General features: G+C 41.6%; 1 protein-coding gene across 2 annotated transcripts in view; it reads right to left on the reverse strand.

Moving 5' to 3' along the window:
- The window catches only part of Usp53 (ubiquitin specific peptidase 53), a 52,149-nt gene extending 31,098 nt beyond the window's left edge, over positions 1–21,051 (reverse strand). Inside the window, exons 1-2 of one of the 2 annotated variants that reach the window (XM_057793598.1) lie at positions 20,858–21,051; positions 5,370–6,031 (exon numbers count right to left, since the gene is read on the reverse strand). In XM_057793598.1, the coding sequence (XP_057649581.1) occupies positions 5,370–5,513 (144 nt within the window). In that variant the 5' untranslated portion in view covers positions 5,514–6,031; positions 20,858–21,051. Of the gene's footprint in view, positions 1–5,369; positions 6,032–20,857 lie in introns of those variants that run through there. The other variant, XM_057793599.1, reaches the window with a different exon arrangement.
- Between the last annotated feature and the right edge of the window lie 873 nt (positions 21,052–21,924).

Genomic DNA, 21,924 nt, shown 5'->3' on the forward strand with positions numbered 1-21,924 from the left:
TCTCCAAGCATTGTAAAGGTTAAAGGAAATGGTATATGTAACAGTCAAGACAGGGATCAAATTCACAGTAAGTGCACAGCAAATGTTAGCTATTAAATATAACTCTGCTTCAAACTCAAAGAATTCATCAGTGTACTGACATGCTAAACATATTTTAACTGTATGTTTTATCATGTAAAAAAGTTTTAGATTATTCAGTGAATAGGACATACTCTAGCTTCTGTTCATAAAAACCAATGTCTTTCATGTTGTTTCAAGAGTTGAAGTATCCTCCATGGGTGGGTCTCCAACGTAATTACTTAATGCCAATCTCAGTGCCAGGCATGGGTATCTCCCTACCACTGATTGGTCAGGGAGCCCCTAGAGGCACCCCAGAACACATAGGCATAATATTATCATTGCTTTTGGTTGCCCACCATAACCAGATGATAAGATGGTACCTGCTGAAGACACCATCCACTTCCATTGCAGGACACAGAGAAATCAACCTGACAGACGTCCCCTCTCCCTCCTGGCTAGTGTTCAGAGTGCTGGAAGGTACCACGCAGGCTAACAAGGGGAGAAAAGACATCGATAGTGGCCTTTCTGGACCCTTCCAGTTACAATAGTGATCTGTCTGCCACACTGAATGCACCTGCGCAACAACACATGACAGTTACGAGAGCAACCAACTGTCTTCTGATTGGCTACAAGGTCTGCTCCATTTCAAGTCTGGTTCTGTAAACTTGTCAGAAGTTTGTCATGACTAGGGATATCATTGACTCTAGGGTGAGGAAAACTCATATTAATGGCTACGTTGTCAAATTAACTTCCAAATCTGTTTGTACGCACAGATTAGTGCTGCTCTCAGAAAGGCTTCTATTTGCAGTAGGTAACAATGCAGACACTCAGTATCTGGTCAATGTACCAACTGTAAACAATAGCTAATACTAAGCTGCCAGATAAAGAGAACTCTGAAGTGCAGACTTCTAGATATGACGTGGTTTTGGCAAATGTCATCTCACAGGACCTGTGGCTATCTGCAAGGAAGATCTACAAGATCAAGCTAGTAAAAATTCTAGCATGAATAGGGAAGGAGCTACTGAGACCACACCCCCCAGAAAAGGAGCTATTGACACTGATGGCTGCTGAGGAAAAGTCATTTTGAGGGAGAAGAGACCTCTAGTGGGTTGCTCGTGCCACAGTGAAAAGCCTAAATCCATGTACATATGTGCAGTCCTATGTGGACGGAGGAGGAAGGGAGAGGATACGGGTGACGACAACCTCCAAGCCACCATGACATGAAACTGGGAGGTGACAAGCTGGGGAGTCCCAGAGAAATTGGAGGGAGGGAGTGCGGGATGGATATAAGCCTATACTGTATACATATATGAAATTTACAAAAAATAATCTTTCCTGTATTAAACATAGTAGTATAAAGCCTTAAAGTCCTTATCACAAAATTATTTTAATTATAATTCATCCTTATCTTCTTTCATAAGATACAGTTTATCGCCTGATAGAATAAGTCTCAACTAACTGCTGAACTAATTAATTTTTAGAGACACATACTTTTTTAATTTCTTGCATGTAGTTATTTAACATGAATCCTTAAAAATGTCGTCTTTTTACATTTCGACAGTTTACGTATCTCCTAAAATTCATACACACAGTAAATTTAACAAAGAATATACACTTGGATCATATTTCTCACTTTGAAACACTATAAAAATACACTGACAACTGAGAACTGGTATACAAGCCTTACACTGACCCATATCTTTTCATAGGTGCATCTGAAGTTGCTATAGCCTCACAAGATGTATTCCTCAATCAATTTCTGAGTAGGCTTTAAAACAGTCATGAAGCCGATTATTAACAAGGTATTTTCTGGCAGAAAGTCTGCCTGAGTAGTAGTTTGTCGATTGTAGAGAGCCGTGTGGAGTCACACCTGATGGCTATGTGTAGAGAGCTGCGTGGAGTCGCACCTGATGGTGCTGGCTCCCGCCCTCAGCGATCCCGAAAGCGAGTGCTCTCTGTGATAATCAACTCCTATGGCTAAAGCCTGACTTATACTATTATCACGCAATGACTGTCAGCTGCTTGCATATGCGTGGACCTATGGGCAGTGCCCACCTGGCAATCTGAGGTTGGCGGCCCAGGCCTACTTAAGGGCTGGGGGAGGTTTGCCAGGGAGAGAGGAAAAGAGAGGGGGGGGGAGAGAGGGGGAGAGAGAGAGGAAAAGAGAGAGAGGGGAGAGAGGAAAAGAGAGAGAGAGGAAAGAGGGGAGAGAGAGAGAGAGAGAGATTTTACAATTGTCAAAAGGTCCTGAATAAAACTGCAGTGAGAAGAGCTCCGGTGGTCGCGTCATCCTTGCTGGACGAGGTGGGCGCGACAGTCGATAAGAATTGGCTTTGCAGATCAGCCTGCAGCAACATCTCAACACTGGAGCAAGCAGGGCAGAGTGATGCTGGGTCTCACCCGGGACTGCACAGGCCCCCTCCAAGTATTCCAGTAAGAACAATGCGGAAGTCAGCCTGGGCCAGAAAATAAAACATCCAAACTAGAAGGAATCATGCTGAGAGCTCATGGGAGGACCAGGATGAGACCTCGCCACCAGCACCTCTCCACCTAGCCACCAAGAGACAAGACAGAAAACTCAAGTTCACAGAGCACTGGCTGAAGAAAAGAAGTATCTGGAAATACATTAATGTTAGGAGTAACTAAAACTCCCTGTCCAAGAAACATGAACACCAAAATGATCAGACTGTTTTCAAATAAATTAATATTGCCCTAGAATAAAGTTCATAATTATCTTTAGGGATCCCAAAATATCTATAACCCCACAAGGTGAAACTTCTGTGACATATCCTACACACACACACACACACACACACACACACACACACACAACCAGAACTTCAAAATATAAAACTATCTTTTATATAAAGGGCAAAATTAGTAGACAAGCACAGGAAAACAATTCATAGGCTAAAGGTCAAGACTGAACACATGATTCTGAGACATGCAGACACATACCTAATTATTTGCTAATGAAAATATCTAAGATAAAAAATGTAGTACGACAAATAGCAGATTAGACATTGCAAAGACAAAGACTTGGAGATATAGAAACAGAACCACACAGAATGATACGGAGGAAGGAAGACTAAGAAGGGCGTGCATGAGCTGTGCGTCACTCCAAACAGCATGTGAGCACATGCATGAGCTGTGTGTCACTCCAAACAGCATGTGAGCACATGCATGAGCTGTGGGCACTTCAAACCACATGTATGAAACTGGAGTCCTCCAAAGAAGAACAAACAGGACAGCAGCTTGAACCAGTAATAGTAAATGAGTTCCAAATTAAAATTACAAATCGACAGCTTCAAGAGACTCAACAAGCTCAACCATGAATGACGCTAAGAAACCTGTGGAGACACAATGTTATAAACCAGGGCTAAGGAAAAACCTGAAGAGGGGCCACAGGACAGGATATGACATACAGAAAAGCAAAAATCAAAACAACCATTTTCAATAGAAACTATGAGCATACAGAAAGAAAACTATCAGGAGGCACCAGGGGGTCCATATCGTCTCCCCCATTTGAGACACACCTAAGGCTGGTCTTCCAAGTCCTGATCTTCCTGTCTCCACCTCAAAAGAAGCGAGATTAAAGGCACGCGCGACCACATGCAGCTTTAATCTGCTAATCTTTCAAATAGGAATGAAGTACATTTTTTTCAAACACACAAAAACTAGAATAATACATTACTAATAAGCCAGCACTATTTAAAAAAAATGCTAGCAAAGGTCGTTTAAACAGAGGAAAAAAATTCTGCATTGAAACATGGTTCCATTTAATGTAGTAGGAAGTACCATAAACAAACACCATATAGAAAAATAGTCTTTATGGCAAAGTTCCAGGGAATGTCCATTTTAAAAGAATGTTACCAAGAGAATATTTCTACTTTCTTGACTATGAGCATTACCATACTTGGAATTTGTTTTTGTAGCGTGCTTTTGTCTCCCTAAACCACACACACACACACACACACACACACACACACACACACACTGTGGGAACTAAAGAAAAGGAAAAACGTAAAGCAGAAAACAGGAAAAGACCTGAATTGACAGCTGGACCCAATGAAAGCATCTGGAGCTTGGATTTCCTCATATCCACTGCCATTCAACAAGGATTTTCTTTTCTCTTAATGGTGCCAGCAGAATGCCTGAGATGGGCAGAACGCTGCTGTTTGAGGTCCAAAGTTTGAGGAACCAGAATCAGTGTTTTCCTAACGCCTCTGGCTCCCCTTCCTGGGTGAGTGGGCACGCTAAGGAACGTTCAGAGGACATGTGCTCCAGGTGGAGAGCCACTGAGAACAGGCGACAGTGTGGGGCACATGGCGACTCACAGGTGTGTCTAGTCACTAAACTGGATATGCCGCTCTCTACCTTAGTGTTCGGAAGAAAACATCTGACAGAAAGCAAATACATACTATATAAAAGAAAGATTATTTAAGAGAGCAAATTTTACAGTTATTGAAATAATTTCTTAAAAGGTGTAAAATAGAGGAAATAACTGTTCGTTAATCTAAAACAGTGATACTCAAATTATGATTTCAGAGGCAGTTTAAGGGTCACTGTGAGGTGAAGAGAGCTGAGCTATTGAAGTAAAATAAATCTGTATTATTTCAACCTAAGCAGCTTGTTTCATTTTATCCCATCTACTGGGATCTATACTAGACTTACTTTTAAAAGATACTGCAGGAGAGTGTTAGCTAATTAAAACAAAAATGTTCATTTAAAAATACTCTTTAATTTATTAAGCATTGTGAATAAAAATTTTCTTTACATCAGAATAAAAGTATCATTCTTTGAAGAAATATTTCCAATTATTATAAAAACCACAATGTTCAGTGAGATTATCTTGTGTCTCACTAAAAGTGACAGGAGGTATTCCAAGGCTGAGCAGAAGGCTCAGTTGGTAAAGTGCTGAGGACCTGAGTTCAGATCCCTGGACCCTCACAGAAAACAGCTATGGTAGCATGTATGTAGCCAGTGCTGGGGAAGGAGGAGAGGCAGGCAGCTCCCTGAAGCTCAATCAAGCCGGCCTAGCTGAACGGATGAGCTGCAGTCCAGGGAGTGACCATGCTTCCGAAAAGGAGGTGGAAAGCAGCTGAGGAATGACCCCCGGTGCTGACTTCTGACCTCTGCATGTGCACACGTGTACCTGCATGCTCATGGGTATATGAATGGGTACACACACCCCCAATACACATCCCAATACTGGAAGTCACTCCAGTTAACGAGGAAATAAAAGAATCATTACACAAGAGGGCCCTTAAATGTCTTTAACAGTGGAAACAAGGAACGAACGGTCTCACCTGTACAGCGCTATTAAGAAAGCAGCTGTTCTGTCCTGGTTCGTTTAACAAGCCGACAGTAGGGGCTAGGGACAGCAAACTTCCAGCCTGATAGGCTTTTCCAAGATTACCACCAGGCTTCCGTAAGAATTTCACCCAGGCCATTTTCAAGCAACTTCCTTTGCATTAAAGCTAAGTAGTAAGCTTATGCGGTGTTATTTTGGACGGCAAAATGGGTGATGTCTTGAGTTGTCCGCTTAAACCCACTGCAATCCATGATAAGACTGTATGCTTCTAAGACCATATCTTCCCTGATGGTCTACATTTCTCAGGACTTTGATAAGTCAAGATAAATGTTGAAGTTCTCAGTGCTAAAAAGCAAGGTATTTTAAACAAGGCCTTACAGGTTTTATAACTCTTAAATTTTAAAAGTTCTACACGTTGATGAAAATAATTTTAACTGCTAAAAATATACGATGAATGGATCATCTTCTCTAATGTTTGAGTCATTAGTCCAGATGGGCTAAAAATATATAGAGAAGGTGCAAGGTGCAGAGCTGGCATCTGTGGGGTTCTTCTGGGCATGTTTTCTTTATGTTTCTCTAACAATGCAGCTTTTTTCTGATCCAGGTGAATTTATCAAAGGTGACTCCATATTTCATCAGCGTGACCTCAAAGCAAGTCTACAAAAAAAAAGAAAAGAAATGTTTAAATAAAAGTTGATCAAAACTTTCTCACTTCTTATTTCATATAATCACTGAATAAAGAATTACAACTCATCATTAGAAGGATTAGGATAGCATTCTAAAATACGAAAATGAAAACATGTCATTTAGAATGTTTTTTAGGTTGATAGGACAATAATCACTACCTATCACAAGACTGCAATGCTCAGAGGAAGGTTTCCTAAGAAAAATGTTCTCTAAAAAAAGTAAATTAGATGTGTAGTGATATTCTGTACTTGCCAATAATAAATTATTATATTAAATAAATACGTAATCTATAAGCAGACTTTTTCTAAGAACGTTAGAGTTTATGTAAATTAATACTATAACTTACAAACTAGGCAGAGTAAATAAATATCTCTAGTAAGGTATTTCTTTTTTTTTAAACAAATGTATGCTCCTGTTTTAATGGACTTTATAAAGTTTCAACTCCTGAATTAAAAACAAGTTCTTGGCTATCAGCATTTTCTTTAATCAACTGAATTTCCTCCTTGCACTCTTTCATTTAACAAATTTGTACCAAGCTATGTACTGTACTGAGCACTGAACCTACACAATGAAGTTCAGACAATGCTTCATACAATGACAACACATTAAATTATAGAGGGCACTAGCAGCATTAACTGGGGAAGGGTCAGGAAGCAGGATAGGATGTGTACCTTACATTTTAAGCTGGATGTTGAAAAATGAATAATCAGCTTGTATCTACATCAAGATTTGCAGAGGGAAAGCCAGCGGATGGCAAGAACCCAGTTAGTGTGGACAGCGACTGCAGGTAATAACCTGGATCGAATCTGGTCTGGTGGAGGAACATAAAGAAGCCCAGTGTAACCAGAGAGATGCTAGAGAGGAAAGCATACTGCAAAGGGACGATAGGAAAGCGACTGCATAGGGTCGTAACAGACGCCGTGTTAACTCTAGGTCAAAGTCACCGAATTCTATCTTCACAGCACACACAGAAGAGCGACTGGGTCAGCCTACTATCACTGATCAAATATCCACTTCGTAACAAAGCACTAGAGAAGAAAGAAGAAAGACACCAGTCTCTAAAGACTCACTCAACAGACCTTGTTTCCAGGCCAGCTTATCAGCTGCCTGATCTCAGATAAATTCTTCCCATCCCAGAGTCAAGACTTTCTCACCTCACAAATGGGGTAACAGTAATTGTCCTGCTTAATGAGATTAAATATTTTTAAAATTATAAAGTATGTTAGCTGTTTCCTCTACTTAACTCTCTAAGTTTGCAAACTCCTCTTAAAGAGATCTAAATAATCCTGAAATACATCATATATACTGTTTCTAATAAACTCAGCCATGGTTTTACAACATTAATAGAGCTCTGAATGAGAATGGCCCCCATAAATTCACATGTTTGAATACTTGGTCCCCAGTTGGTAGAACTTCTTCCAGTTGGGAAGAAGTGGGAGGTGTGGACTTGTTGAAAGAGATGTGTCACTGAGGGAGGGCTCTGAGTTTCAAATGCCCATCTCACCCCCAGTTAGCTCTCTCTCCTCCTACTAGCAGATCAAGATGAAACCCTGCTGATTCTCCGCACATGCCTGCCTGTTCACTACCACATCATGATAGTGATGGACTCCTATCCCTCTGGAACTGCAATCTGAAACCAGTCCTTCCTTCTATAAGTTGCATTGGTCATGGTGTCTTATCACAACAATAGAAAGTAACTAGTACAGCAGCATTTTTAATTCTTACCTTAAAGTGTGTGTGTGTGTGTGTGTGTGTGTGTATTCACATGATATGGGCAGAGAGGTCAGAGGACAATCTCTGGTCTTGGTTTGAGCTTTCTGCCTTGCTTGAGACAGTCTCGTCATTGTTTTTCTGCTATGTAGGCCAGACTAGCTGGCCTGAGAGCTTCTGGGAATTCCCCTGTCTCTGCCTCTCAGCTCTGTGTAAGAGTGTGAGGATTAGACACTTGTGCTATCTGTTCAACTTTTATGTGGGTTCTGGAGATTCAAACTTACGTCTATACACTTGTACAGAAAGTATTTTTATCACTAACTCATCTCCACCCATACATTTCTGTTTTTAATGGAAAATCGTTTTAAAATTATATTCTTTCAACAAAACTTCATTGTCACCAATTCTATGACATGAAGTAAGATATGTAAAGCAATTACTCCCTTTTAAGAACTCAGGTTTGTGAGGGGCACAGACACAGATACTTTAAAAATACTGTGCCTTCCATTCCCACATAAGATGTCAAACAGGAATGTATGTGCTCGGTGCTGTCTTCTGACTCAGTAGCTCTCAAACTAAGAGTTGTGATCCCTTGGGAGTCAAATGACTCTTTCACAGGGGTCACCTAAGAACACTGGAAAACACAGATATTTACATTATGATTCATAACAGCAGCCTAATTACAGTTCTGAAGTAGCAATGAAATAATTTTATGGTTGGGGGTCACCACAACATGAGGAACTGCATTAAAGGGTTGTAGCATTAGGAAGGTTGAGAATCACTGGTCTAACCTATCCCTAAAGAGTAAACAAAAGTCAGCTGTAATGAAAAGCAAGGAGAAAGTCTGAGAATATCAAAAGTGACTGGCTCCTGAGGAGGAAAGAGACAGCAGATAAAGCGATGGAGAGGCCCAAATACCATGGACCAAGAAAGAACCAGATGCAGTCTATGACTTAAAGCAAACAGTGTCTTCTGGACAGTGCAGGGAAGCTATACATATGAACATATGAACATATGCACGGTAACTGAGAGAGAACACACAAGACCTCTGAAAGTTCAAGCCATATCAAATCCACAATGGAGAGGGAGTTGGACAGGAAACTCCACTTTAGCTGAGGAGCTACTGACAACTGATAGCTTCTAGGAGAGGGAGCGTCGGTTTCTTCTAAGAATGTAGCCCCTGAAAAGTAGATCACACTCCAAAGGAAGATCACACATGCAAAAATATTTGGGCAACACAAATTGGTCTGGATGGGTGGGGAGGGGGTAGATCGAGGAACAGTTGGGTGGTATGGTATAAAACTATGAAAGAACTACTAAAATAGTTTTAAGTTCTCATGCAAAGCACTAAAAAGCAATGCAAACACACACACATTAAGCATGATTTAAAAGTCAAGAAGCATAAATATACTCAAATTCACCAATGATTCCTAGAAAGAAAAGGTAAATACTTCTAGAAAGAGGTAAGAATTTCAGAGTTCAACTTGAGAGGTAAAAGCAAACAAAACAGGTGATTTAACGTTCAAATATAAAATGAAGAAAGAAGTAGAAAAAAATTGTCAAAAGGAGAATGAATCAAACTTAGTTTCTGCAAAAACTACACTAGAAATATCTTCATGAGGCTGACTAAAGAGAAGGAAGATATAAAACCAGTAGAACTGATAAAGGAGAAAAGATCATAGATATGTATGTGAAAACATTGTAAAAGAATGTCTAAAAATAGCGCTAAAAATTTAAAGGTCCAGATAAGTGCATAGCAAAATATAAAGACCTAAAATTAATCCAAGCAAAAATATAAAACAAAAAGACTAAGTAGTTGAGTTAAAAATAGAAAAGAGATAGGCATTCTCCCTCGGATAGTGGTGCCAGAACTGGACTCAAAGTCAAATGTTACCTAATTTTCAAAGACCCATTACTTCCCAATGCTAAATTACCATAGGTCACAAGGAAAATAAACTACATTTTGAAATAGCCCTTCATATCCAAACATGAGCCCCAAATCATGAAGGAGACATAACCTTCATATCCAAGCATGGTAAGTCTCATACCAATGTTACAGAAAACAGTAGTTGCTGGAAATTTATAGACAAAATTCATCAAAAGAATGAAAGATAGTTGATTCCAAATGGAAGCCTATATCTATGCCTAAGTAAGTCTTGAAGAGGTGATGCAGAAGAGAAGTAACACACTCTTCATAATAGCCAAAAAGTGGAAATAGTCCAAATTCTATCAACAGATGGATAAATGGATAAACAAAATATTGTGTGGTCATACAATGAAATATTAATCAACACAAAAAGGAACAGAATACTGGTAACATGAAACATGGATGAAAACCGAAAACAAGCTGAGTGGAAGATGCCACTTTTTGACTGTAAATGAGTTAACTACAGAGAGGCATTGCATTGTATGAGCTGCTAAGCTAAACCAACATATATATATTTTAAAGATATCTTGACTTCAAAATTTAAGTCTCAGGAAAAGTGGTTCTGCTTTTGCTTCCACAGAGGATAGAAAGCTGTGGATTTCTTACTGGCTAATATGGTTTGATCAAACAAGACCCCCTGAAGTGATGGCCCAGGAGGTCTAACATCCATGACAGCTTCAGGACTGCTGGCTGAGATGGACCAACTACACAGGATACTCCACGAAAGATCTGATTAACAGCACCCCCAGTCAGCAGGAAGAAGTCTAAAGAACAATGCCCAAATTTCCAAATATTGTTTATAAATGTTTGTTTTCATTTAAAGGGGGTTGATTATAAATAGTTAATGATCACAGTCAAGGTCTTTCTAAAGAAAAAAAAAAGAGGGTATGATAAAGAAATGAATACTTTGCAGGTTTATTGATACAAATTTAAGGTCAGTTTTGTTATATGTATATTTCTACTCTTGTTTAAGGTATTAATGTTTATGATGCTCATTTAAAAATGTAATGTATAATTTAAAATAACAGGGTAATAGACAGTCATTTATAATAGCCAAACTTATAATCATGTTAGATTTTCTAGACACGCAGAGATATATTTCAGTTAGATAATCTTCAACACTTCAAAGAACTACAGAATATGGCATTTAAAATGTTTTAATAACCTAAACTTTTCTCAACAGTGAGACATGTCTGCTCCTGGCAGCACCAATTACTTCGGAGAGATTGATGGGCATCAAAAAAACTTGTTATGGAATGTGCCTTCAATGTGATAAGGCTAGCCATTTGGGTAAGAAACTGATCTTGCCTGGACTGCTTTATGGTATACTGTATGAACTGGACATGCAGGACCCACAGAAAAGTGACTGCTGAACTTTCCAAAAGATGGAATGGTCCTTCAGAGTTCCTGCTTCACAGAAGAAACTGCCAGACATTCTGTAGGACACAGAAGAAAACAACTTATGAACTTTGCCATTACAGTTAGAACAGATCTTCAAATTTCCTGCTTAATGGAAAATACCGGATGCCGGGCCTGTAGGCTGAAGATGGATGCCCCAACGTTACAGAAGAATTTTGGGTGACTGTCCAGGCAGTGAGATATCTCTGTCAATTCTAGAGATTTGGAAGTTGCTTATAATGCACTTCCTGTTTACTTAGGTAATATTATATCTTTCTGGGGTCTTTGAAGAGTTGAAGACAGGTAGTTATAGTTTTCTTTAGTTATGATAAAAGATAAATTAGATATGAAACTTTCTAGAAACATATAGACTAAACAGTGTAAGAGTAATTCTTGCTTGATACTGGTTTTGTCATATCTAATTTTACTATGTTAAAGTTAAAACCTTACTTTTTATTTAGACAGAAAAGGGTAGATGATATGGGATTCCTTCTGTATATGTGCTGCTCTTATTGTCTAATGAGTAAAGCTGCTTTGGCCAATGGCAAGGCAGAATATAGCCAGGCTGGAAGAGCTATAGAGAGAGTAGGCAGAGTCAAAGAGATGCCATGTAGCTGCTGAAGGAGACAGACACCATGTAGCAGTCCAAGAAGCAAGAGGTAACAAAACGAGCCTCATGGTAAAATACAAAATAACAGAAATGGGTTAATTTAAGATATAAGCTAGCTAGAAATACACTTGAGCCATTGATCAAACAATGTTATACTTAATATAGTTTCTGTGTGGTTGTTCAGTTCTCGGCATCCAGGAAACAAATAAGCAGTCTCCGCTTACACACACACACACACACACACACACACACACACACGTACTATCATGCCTTCTGGCAATATCTACCTGCCAACAAGCATTAAAATTTAAAATATAAGACATACAGGGCTGGAGAGGCGGCTTAGCAGCTGGGACACGTGCTGCTTTTTCAGAAGCAGAGCTCTGTTCCCAGCGCCCCAGCCATGCAGTTCATAGCTATTGCCTCTAACAACAGCTCCAGGGTACCTAACTCCCTCTTCTGGTTTCCACAGGCACCAGCACAAACATGTGACACATACATACACAAATCCACAACAATGACAAAAACTTCAACACCCACCACCCCAATACTGAGCGTTGTGTACTAAGCAGCAGCAGTAAACCATTGAGGAAACAAAAGCAGGCACTCTCAGCAGGAACACACAAGCCTAACAAGGCATCTGCAGAGGCTCCACATCCCCTCTCAACTGTATGGCCTTTCTTCTGAGAGAGGCGGGGCTTCTTTATCCTCCACTGCTCTAACTCTCTAATCTCCTCCCACCTTATCAGTGTGGTAGATACAGGTCCTTATCTGCCCTATACACTGCCCTCCTGCCAGCCACTTTCTTATGGGGTGGCTAGATCCAATGGACTTGAGACTCTGAAAAGACTGAGCAGCTAAATGGCATGCTCACCTCACAGCTGTGGTGTGTGTAAACCTGTGGCAGGCTGCTCCAAAAAAATGTTACTGGACAAACTCTGGTACACACCACTAGGTAGCATCCTGAACTCCTCTCAAGGTTTGAATCCACAGGTCCTCCCTTCTTGTTCCTCACCAACTAGTGGGGGTGCATACTTAGAGACACCTCTCCTTCCTGCTGGCCCTGCCCCCTCTTCTCTGAGGCTGAAGATGTTCATTGAGCCCCTCTGTCTAAGCAGACTCCAAGCTGCCTGCCTTCCCTCTTAAAGCTCTGTGAGGGAATGGCTATCCGAAACTGGATGCGGGCTGAGCAAGAGCCACAAGTGTCCCTGCCGTAAGTAACTTCCAAGTGGGAGAAACACCTGGTTCCACATGGGGCCTGGGTGCTCAGACACTAGGGTATACTCCAGAACAAAAATATCATGAAAAACACATGAGAACCCATGACCCATATCACCTAAACCCTTTCAGGCCAGGGCTTGTTTACAGCCACTCTCCAGAGAGATCTTGGGACTAAATTAAAGAAAAAACAAAACAACAGTGCTTTTATGTAACAATGATCCCATTTGACAAGCAATGAAGTGTGAGAACATGTATGTTTATGTGAATGAACATCCAAGCAATTTCATTTGTTATTTGAAATGGATTTGCTCAACCTGGGGAAAAGGAGAGAAAATCCTGTGCCAAAAATAACTATGAATTGTAGGCTAGGCACATTTATATAATTCATAAAGGTATCTCTGTGTGTGTGTGTGTGTGTGTTTGTGTGTTCACAAATGCAAAAAGATAAACTAAATCTCAAGAAATGTAATAAAATGTTAGAATCATGCAAAATTAAAGGGACTCTCAGTAAATTCAATATCAAATTGTCATGGAGAATTGTTGTAGGAGTTAGAAGTAAACAACAAACCAACAGTTTAAATGATAAAATGTGAGGTTAATATATAGAATTCAATGACAAAGCAATACATATCAAGCTTAAAAGCTGCTAAAATTTGAAGTTCCGAATGCAACAGAAAACAAAAGACTGAATATAAATCAAAAGACTAAAAAAATAAGAAAACAATCCTTCTCTCCAAAAAGAAATGAGACAAGATTGCAATAACTATAACCAACAAAACACAAGGAACTGCTGAAGGCTAAAAACAAGTTTACAAGTGGAAAATAGGCTAAGACTATACATTAACAAATGGAGAAGACTAAACTGTAACAAACACACACTCCAACCTTGGAATTTCACAAACTGAAACACACTACATACCCATCAAACTGGCAAACTTCACACCAGGACTGCGGCAATACTTGAGGTAAATGGCTAGGTATAATAGATGGATATTTTGTGATAGAATAATGGTAGATATGTAAAAAAGTACGTGCATAGAGCAGCAAATCCGAAGGTTGGTCCAGGAATGTGTGAGAAATACCACGGTCCTGGGCAAGAACAGCAGACGACAGAATGCTAAGGGAAAAAAAACAAGGTACCCTTCAGAAGGCAAATCAGCAAAGCATATGAAGCAGGAAGTTGAAGGTGCTAGCACTGTCTGGCTTTACCATCTCCAGGTCCAACAGCTGAGCAGCAAAAACCAAGCAAACTACAGGGACTCCAACCCTAAAAGACGCCCTAAGGCTGGGTTGGCTGTTATTATTACCTCAAATTAATCCCAATCCTTTTACACACTAATATATATTTACTCTGATTTTTCTCTGCTGTGTATACTATGGCCAGTATAGTATTCAATAAGATAAAATTAAAGCAGTTTGGAAGATACTAGTATCAACTTTTTTTCACTATCAGTATTTTTAAATCCAGGATTTAAAAACTGTTTTTTCTGAATCGTGGTTAGTCACGAAAATCCATTCCTCTAGCGTACAGCTGAGGGCGTTTGACTTGCAATCACTACCATGGCCAACTGTTTCTGATCCCCAATAGTTCTCTTAAGCCTCTTCATAGTCATAACTTTGCCAGTGTAGAGGGCGGAAGTAAAATAATGTACACACACACGTACATGCATGAACACACATACACATCCTTACACAGTGTACACCCTGCTCTCCAAAACAGGCAAGATGCAATCCATTGATGGTATTTGTGTTTTATGACATGGACGATGACAGGAGTTTTGTTTTGTTTTGTTTTTTTGGGGGGGGGGGAGTTGGAGTTGGACCAATCTAATGATAGGAGCCCTTAAAAGCAAAGAGGGCTTTCTTTGGCTTGTGGGGAGTGAGGAGAAGGTGGGCAGATTTCATTCCTGTAGGGCAGCAAGGATGTGGAGCCCACATGAGCACTGTGGGGAGCCTTTAAGACCAAAGACCCAAGATTTTAGTCCTACAAGGAAAAGAATCTGCCTGTTAGCAGATTCTTCCCTGAGGACTCTGCCAGCCAGAAGCCTACCCACGCCACACTCTGACCTCAGCCTTGGACAACACAGGACAGAGACCTTGTAGAACCCATCTGGACTGGCTCACTAAAAGCTGTAAAAGAATGAATAGAAATTATTTTAAGTTGCTAAATTTGTGGTAATTTGTTACACCACAATAGAGAACTATGACACCCAACTGAAGCAAGTATGCATCTGCTTTTTGTTCCCACAATTTTAATTTTCTAGAATTTCACACAGATGAAATTGTACGCTTATTTCTATTGAACAAACTCTTTGAGTTTCACCAATTTACTGCACAACTCAGCAACTGTTCACTCCTTTTTAAGATTAAGTAATGTGAATTAACATACTAAAATTTATATTTTTGGATTGCTTCCAACTGAGTTATTGTGAATAAGCATGAACACTGAGTGCAAGCCTTTTACAGTCTGTTTCTGGCTGGTTTGTTTTCCCCATTTCTCTAGGGACGATACTGAGTGGGATTACTGGGGTGTACGCTTGCTCATGAGTCACGTCAGAAAAAATAATCACCAGAGTGCACTGCGAACTTTCAAATACCAGTTTTCATTCCCAACACTGGCATGGGAGAGCTGTAGCTATGCCAGGTCTTCACTAACACTGTTACCTCACTCATTGTCTCTTACTAAGAGACACTGCCGCTTCTGGTATTGTTACAGTGTGGCTGGAACACACACTTCTAGGGCGAGTGATACTGAGCAGCCCTTCCCAGGCTCAGGTGCCTTCCTCCCTCGGGAAAGACTTATGCTCAGTCTTCTAGTCATGATCTTACTGGCTTGTATGCCAGTAAAGAATTAGGAATTCTTTAATTTTGAAGTTCTAAATTCTGGTGAAGTCTAACTTATCAAGATTTTAGATTTTACACCTGTTTTTTTTGTTTTTGTTTTTTTTTTTTTTGGCTTGCTTTGGCAGCTATAACAAAATACCTTTGTTCAGATATTATAAATAATAAAAACCTATCTTTCACAGTGTTGAAGGCTGGGCATACAAAGACAACAGCAGCTGGTGAGGGCTGACTTTCTTCTTCATCCACACATGGGACAAGAGTTGAGCAAGGTTACTCCAGCCTCTTCATTCATGAAGGTTTTGTTTTCCTGTTAACACTACCGCACTGGGATGAGGTACCCGCTTAGGTATTTTAGGGTCCGCAAACATTCACACAATAACAACTATTAATATACCCACATCCTACCCTCTGACCTCACTTCGAGCTACCTGACCTTCGGCATTTTCCATTCCAGAAGACTGGCCCCTTGTCATTCAAACATATATCGAGCAAACTCCCACTCTCGGGAGCGCTGACGGTGGAGTGGCTCTGCCTGGAATTACCAGTGCTCCCTGATCCCAGTGGCTTTGTCTTCTCTCACTTCTAAAGCCCCACCTTCTAAATGTAGCCTTCAGCTACTTAAAGCTGCAAACCACCGTGACTTCCATCTTCCCTTCCTAACTCCCCTGCTCTAGTTTTCTCTCCCTTGGCACTTTATACCTTCTAAAACACTATATAACTGACCTACTGTGTATTTTATTTACTGTGTCCTCCACTCAGTTCTCTGAAAATGTAAAGCAAATCTCAAGCCTCTTCAGTGTTTATTGAAAAGTAAGTTATTGAGGGGAAAGGAGAAATCCGAAATAACGAAGATCACCTATCAGTGTCCAGACTTCTGACACTGAAATATGATGCTGTCATCTACAAACATGTCCGGTTGTACTCATAGCTAGGCTGGGACCAGGCTGCCCTTGGGCTGCAGACACAAGACAATTTCCTACCCTCTGGCAGCCAGCTCAGTGTCGGTACTACACCCCCAAAGACACAGTAGAAGTACGCCACGCCTATATGGCAACACTATAGAGGAGGGAAAGTTTGTGGGGCTCAAGCAATTATCTAAGTTTGGGAAAGTTCAATATGCAGATTAGGACGTTTAGAAAAAGCCTAAGCATGAAGTACTGATGGGCAAAGAATGCCTACCTGACTCTTGGCAAAGATGGAATCCATGTTTCGATACTTACCTCATAAAATAAGATGAGGATGCCCCTAGCCAGAGAAAGTAACAGAAGGGGCACCTTGCGAAGGCCTGAAATGCTTCCCAGTTTGCCTTAATGTCTCTTTCCTGCTCAGTCATCTTCTTAATCTTAAGATGATGGCTCACACAGCTCCAGGTTTCCTCAGGTACTGAGTTCTATAGCAACACAGTGCAGCTCTCCAATGTAACCCAAGGATAAAGTAGCCTACCATCCTCTGTCAAATCAGAATCTGCTTCAGCAGTGTGGTGTGGCTGGAAGTTGAAAGGAGAATAGGAAGAGAAACAGAATCTGACAAAAGTAAGGGCCTAAGAGAGAGAAACTAACCTACCATCCTTTCAACTTTGGAAACTCAATAGGGGGAGGAGATGGCCAGAAATAAGGCTTAGAGGAGAAAGAATTCAGGGCTTGCAGTGGTTGCTCATGCCTACCAACCAGCACAGCACTCAGGAGGTTAGCACCTCCTGGGTTGGTTTAAGCTACAATGGTGAATTCCTTGTCTCAAAATAAAAGATAAGGAAAAATTTCTGACTTATTACTTAACATTTTATTAATATTTGAATCTCTAGTACCTAGCACATTGAGTATATTAGAAAAGGTTTACTTGGAAAAACCTATCCCAGAAAAACTCAAAAGCTAAATTAGAAACAGAGAGATGGCTGATCAGTTAACAGTGGTTGCTTTCCCAGAGGATCTACATTCGGATTCCAGCACCCATATGGCTGCTCAGAACATTCTGTAACTCCGGTCCCAGGAGATCCACCAGCTTCTGGCCTCTCTGGGCACCAGGCACACAGACGGTGCACAGGCATACATTCAGGCAAAAATACCCATACAGATGTGGGATTCCCCTCTGTGTGCTGTGAATATCATTGGTTAATAAAGGAACTGCTTTGGGCCTATAGCAGAGCTATAGAGGAACAGAGCTAGGTGGGGAAAACTAAGCTGAATGCTGGGAGAAAGAAGGAAGAGTCGAGAGAAGCCATGTAGGCCCACCGGAGCAAGACAAGACTTTACCTGGTAAGCCACAGCCACACAGATTACTAGAAATTGGTTAAATTAAAATGTAAGAGCTAGCCGATAAGAAGCCAGAGCTAATTGGCCAAACAGTGATTTAAATCATATGGTTTCTGTGTGATTATTTTGGGGCTAAACGGCCAGAACTAACTAGCAGCCTCCTCCAACAGTTTAATATGATAAAACTTCACACTATCGAAAGGCTACCATTTTATTTACTAGAATAGTTAGGGTGGGACTGAAGTTGTAGAAGCTCTGTGATCACAGCATTGGCCTACCATGGGGATTTAGTTCAATCCCCAGTACCAAAAAACAACCACACACATACACACACCTACAATAGTGAAGGTTTACATAAAATGTTATTTCCCAGATTACAAATATGAATACATGAGACAATTTGAGCCCTGTAGACCCTTCCAGTGGCCCAAGATAGCCTTCTCTGATAACATTTTGATTTTAAAGAAAAAGGCATGTTTTTAAAAAAATCAAAGTCTCACAGAAAACCAATATATTAAAATTCAATTCTAAGCCTCATATAGTGGTACACACCTATCATCTCAGCACCTTGGAAGCTGAAGGAGGAGGACTATAAGTCTGAGGTTAGCCTAGGCAAGAAAGGAAAACAAACAAATAATAAAATTATAAGCAAATACTACATTTATGATTATTGACCAATAAAGAATTAGTAGAGAATATGAATTAACTTGGAAAATAGTACCAATGTGTTTGCCTAGCCTCTCTCTATATGCAGCACACACACACACACGCACACATATATTATTCCTATTTTTTAAGAAAACATTAACCTGCCAAGGTTAGGGTGTTATATAAAATTACTTAAGATTTCAAAAACTTGCAAGAATTTTATATGTATGGCGGAGCAGTTACACCTATTTCTATTATATACATACACTGTAAACAAACACCTTAAAAATCACTTAGATACAAAGTGAATCATCTCCCATACCAACACATTTGTACTCACACTAATTTCTGCTTTTCCAAGATGACACATGTCCTTCCTTAACGCAAGATCTCATGGAGAGCTCCCTATCTTAGCACGCTGTGTCCGAAATGTTTGCACATGCACCAGATAAGCTACCAAGCTTGCTGCGGATTGTCATTAGGGTCTATAATTAGGGCGCACCTTATAGTTACAGCTGCGAAACAAGTCTGCTAGGTATTTCAGTAACTTCACACCTGGGTCTGCTAACATAAACCATAACTGTGTAGAGATCAAATGTATTTTCAGAAAGCTGTGGAGTCAAGCAACATTCCTCCCTTCTCCAAGTAGAGGAGGTCCAGCAAGTCTCGAAATGGAAGCAACTGCCTTTAGCTTCTAAAAGTGCATCATCACCCCTTAAAATAGGTTAGGTTTCTTTCCCGTCTGTAACTTCGTCCTGTTAAAACAAACTTCTAAGCCCTTGGACACTAAAACCGCACTTCTTGACACTACATAGTCAAAATAAATGTCTGAGAGTAAACAACATAAAAAGTATCTTGAATCAGACAGAGTTCAGACTGAAACGGGAAGGGCACGGTGGGCTTTCTTTTCGAGGACAAGTAGAAAATGCATCCTACTCTAAAATGACAAACTTTTTATTTAAAAGCAGTGTGATGTCTGCATCTTTTAGAGAAAACAGTAAGGAACTGTTAGTGTCACGTCCCATGAGTTGGAGAGAACCTACAACTGCATGAATTTATAAATTAAAAAAAAAAAAACCTAAGGAAAAGGCTTTGGGATGGAGGGGGTCTCTTGATTTTTACAGTTTGGGAAGTGTACCTATTGGTACCCATTGGTACGATCATTGGTTTGATTTACCTACCAAATAAATCACTTTCATTAAGTGTCTAGTCAGTAATTATGGCCCTAAACAAGGTGTTAAAGGAGTTCATTTTAAAAGCTTCTAAAAGAATAAGGCAGAAGCCTGATTTTTCATACTACAGCTCCCACCCACAGTTAAGTCTGTTTGGATGAATCACACATTACATTTGCGGAACGTTTCCTTCGTTTTTCCTATTAATTTTTATTTAACAGGATGAAGGATCGTCATCGTCATCGCAGACTTGAAGACGGCAGAAAATAGAACTGACAAGTTAACAATTTAACTAATTCTTCCCATCATAACTTCGTGTTAGCACTTGCTACACCTTTTAAATGTGAAATTTAGCATGCCGTTTTCCAAATGTTTCAGTGCTAATCACAAAGAACTTAAGTTTACCGTCAATGTACCTCAAAAGTAGGCTTGAAAATATCGTGGGGGGGGGGATATGTTTCCAGATATGGAAAACTGCGAAGAGATAAGGACGTGAGGTTATGTTTTGGAAGCCTTTATCAGGTTCTGCATGGATAAAGCAAACCCCTTGAGAATAACAAAACCCCCAAACAGGCTCAGATTGCAGGCTTCCAGAGCCTCCCTGTTACACCTGTGCAGGCACTTCCTGTTCTCCCGCGCCGCCGCCGAGTAGTTCGGGTAATTGTACCGTAAAGCGCCGCTTGGAAGCTAAACATTAACTTTGTCCACCTCCGTACAGCGACTGAGAAACCACCACCCCAAGATTCTAGCGCATCCAATCCAGCCCGCTCCCCCGAGGAGGGACGCCAATCATGCTGGAGCCCCGGAGAAGGCTGAGTGCCCTGGCGACAGCGGGGCTGGACCGTGAGGGACAGGAACCTGGACAGCACATCCCGACCCAGCCAGATTCCCGCCGTCAGTCCGCGGCCACCCGGCTCAGCGCGCCCGATCGGGCGGGAGGGCGGGCGGGCGAGCCGGAGCAGGCCGAGGGGGCGCGGGTCCTCCGCCCTCCGCCCAGCGGGGGCTCCCGAGACTCACCCCAAGCTCGACCTCCCGAGCGCCGCAGCCTTGCAGTCCCACCGGCCCGCCTCCGCCTCGCGCCGCCACCCACCACGTCGTGACAGCCGAACCGAACCGACGCGCACAGGGACAGACAGCAAGGGCGGCTTTCGGCCGCCCGACGCGCGCAGAGCATGCGCGCACACCCGAGAGCCAGGGGCCGGTCTGGCCAGTGACACCTGCGATCAACAGGTCCCCGGACCCCGCCCTCCCTCCCTCGCGTCAGGACGCTCCGCCCCTTGTCGCAGGCCCCGCCCTCCCGGCGCGCCCCGCCCCCGCACGTGAATTCCCAGCTTTCCTGTGGGTGATGCTCCAGTTCCGCAGGGCTCCGTGAGGCGCGAGATCCCGCGAGAACAGGGCTTTTTTTTTTTTTTTGACTCGGGGGCGTGGCGCTCGGGGAGGGCCGTGGGGAAAGACGTGGCGGTTCCCCGAGCGGTGTCCGTGGCACTGGGACTGTGTCCGCAGCAGACGCGGTGGTTGTGCCGTTCTCCGCCTTGGTTTGCGGTTTTGTAATCCGAGTGCGGATCCGGCGGGAGCTGAGCCGAGGTTCCGCGGATCCAGCCATTGCTCGGTCGGCGCCCCGGGGTCCTCATGGCTTGCCGGGAGTCAGGACGGTTTGTTTGCGGTTGAATGGTTTCCTTTGGCGTGAATGTATTTTCCCCTCGCTGGTGGTTTCGTGACCGTTAATAAAATGAAAGCCTTAATTAGCGTGTTGACCCAGTTAATATTTGTAGGGAAAATTTGGCAGCTTCGTTTCCGTGTTTTGGTACAGGTTTTAAGTTCCAAGCTGCTCCTGAGAACCAAGCTAATCTTTGTTTGCAAGATCTTTCTTAGGGATCATAGTGAAAAGGGAAAACAAAACACAAAACCCGCCTGGCTGTCTGGCTATCAAGATCTCTCCATAGTAGTCGTGGTCTTGAAAGATCTTTCCAATGCTGGGATGTGTAGAACACAGTGATAAAAAAAAAAAACAGACTTGGGTGAGCTCACAGATGACTCTAGAGTTTACCTGAAGAGACGATGAAGAAGCCTTAGAAGTTGGTGGG

This window comes from Chionomys nivalis, chromosome 18 (assembly GCF_950005125.1).
Source record: "Chionomys nivalis chromosome 18, mChiNiv1.1, whole genome shotgun sequence".
Lineage (NCBI taxonomy): Eukaryota > Metazoa > Chordata > Mammalia > Rodentia > Cricetidae > Chionomys > Chionomys nivalis.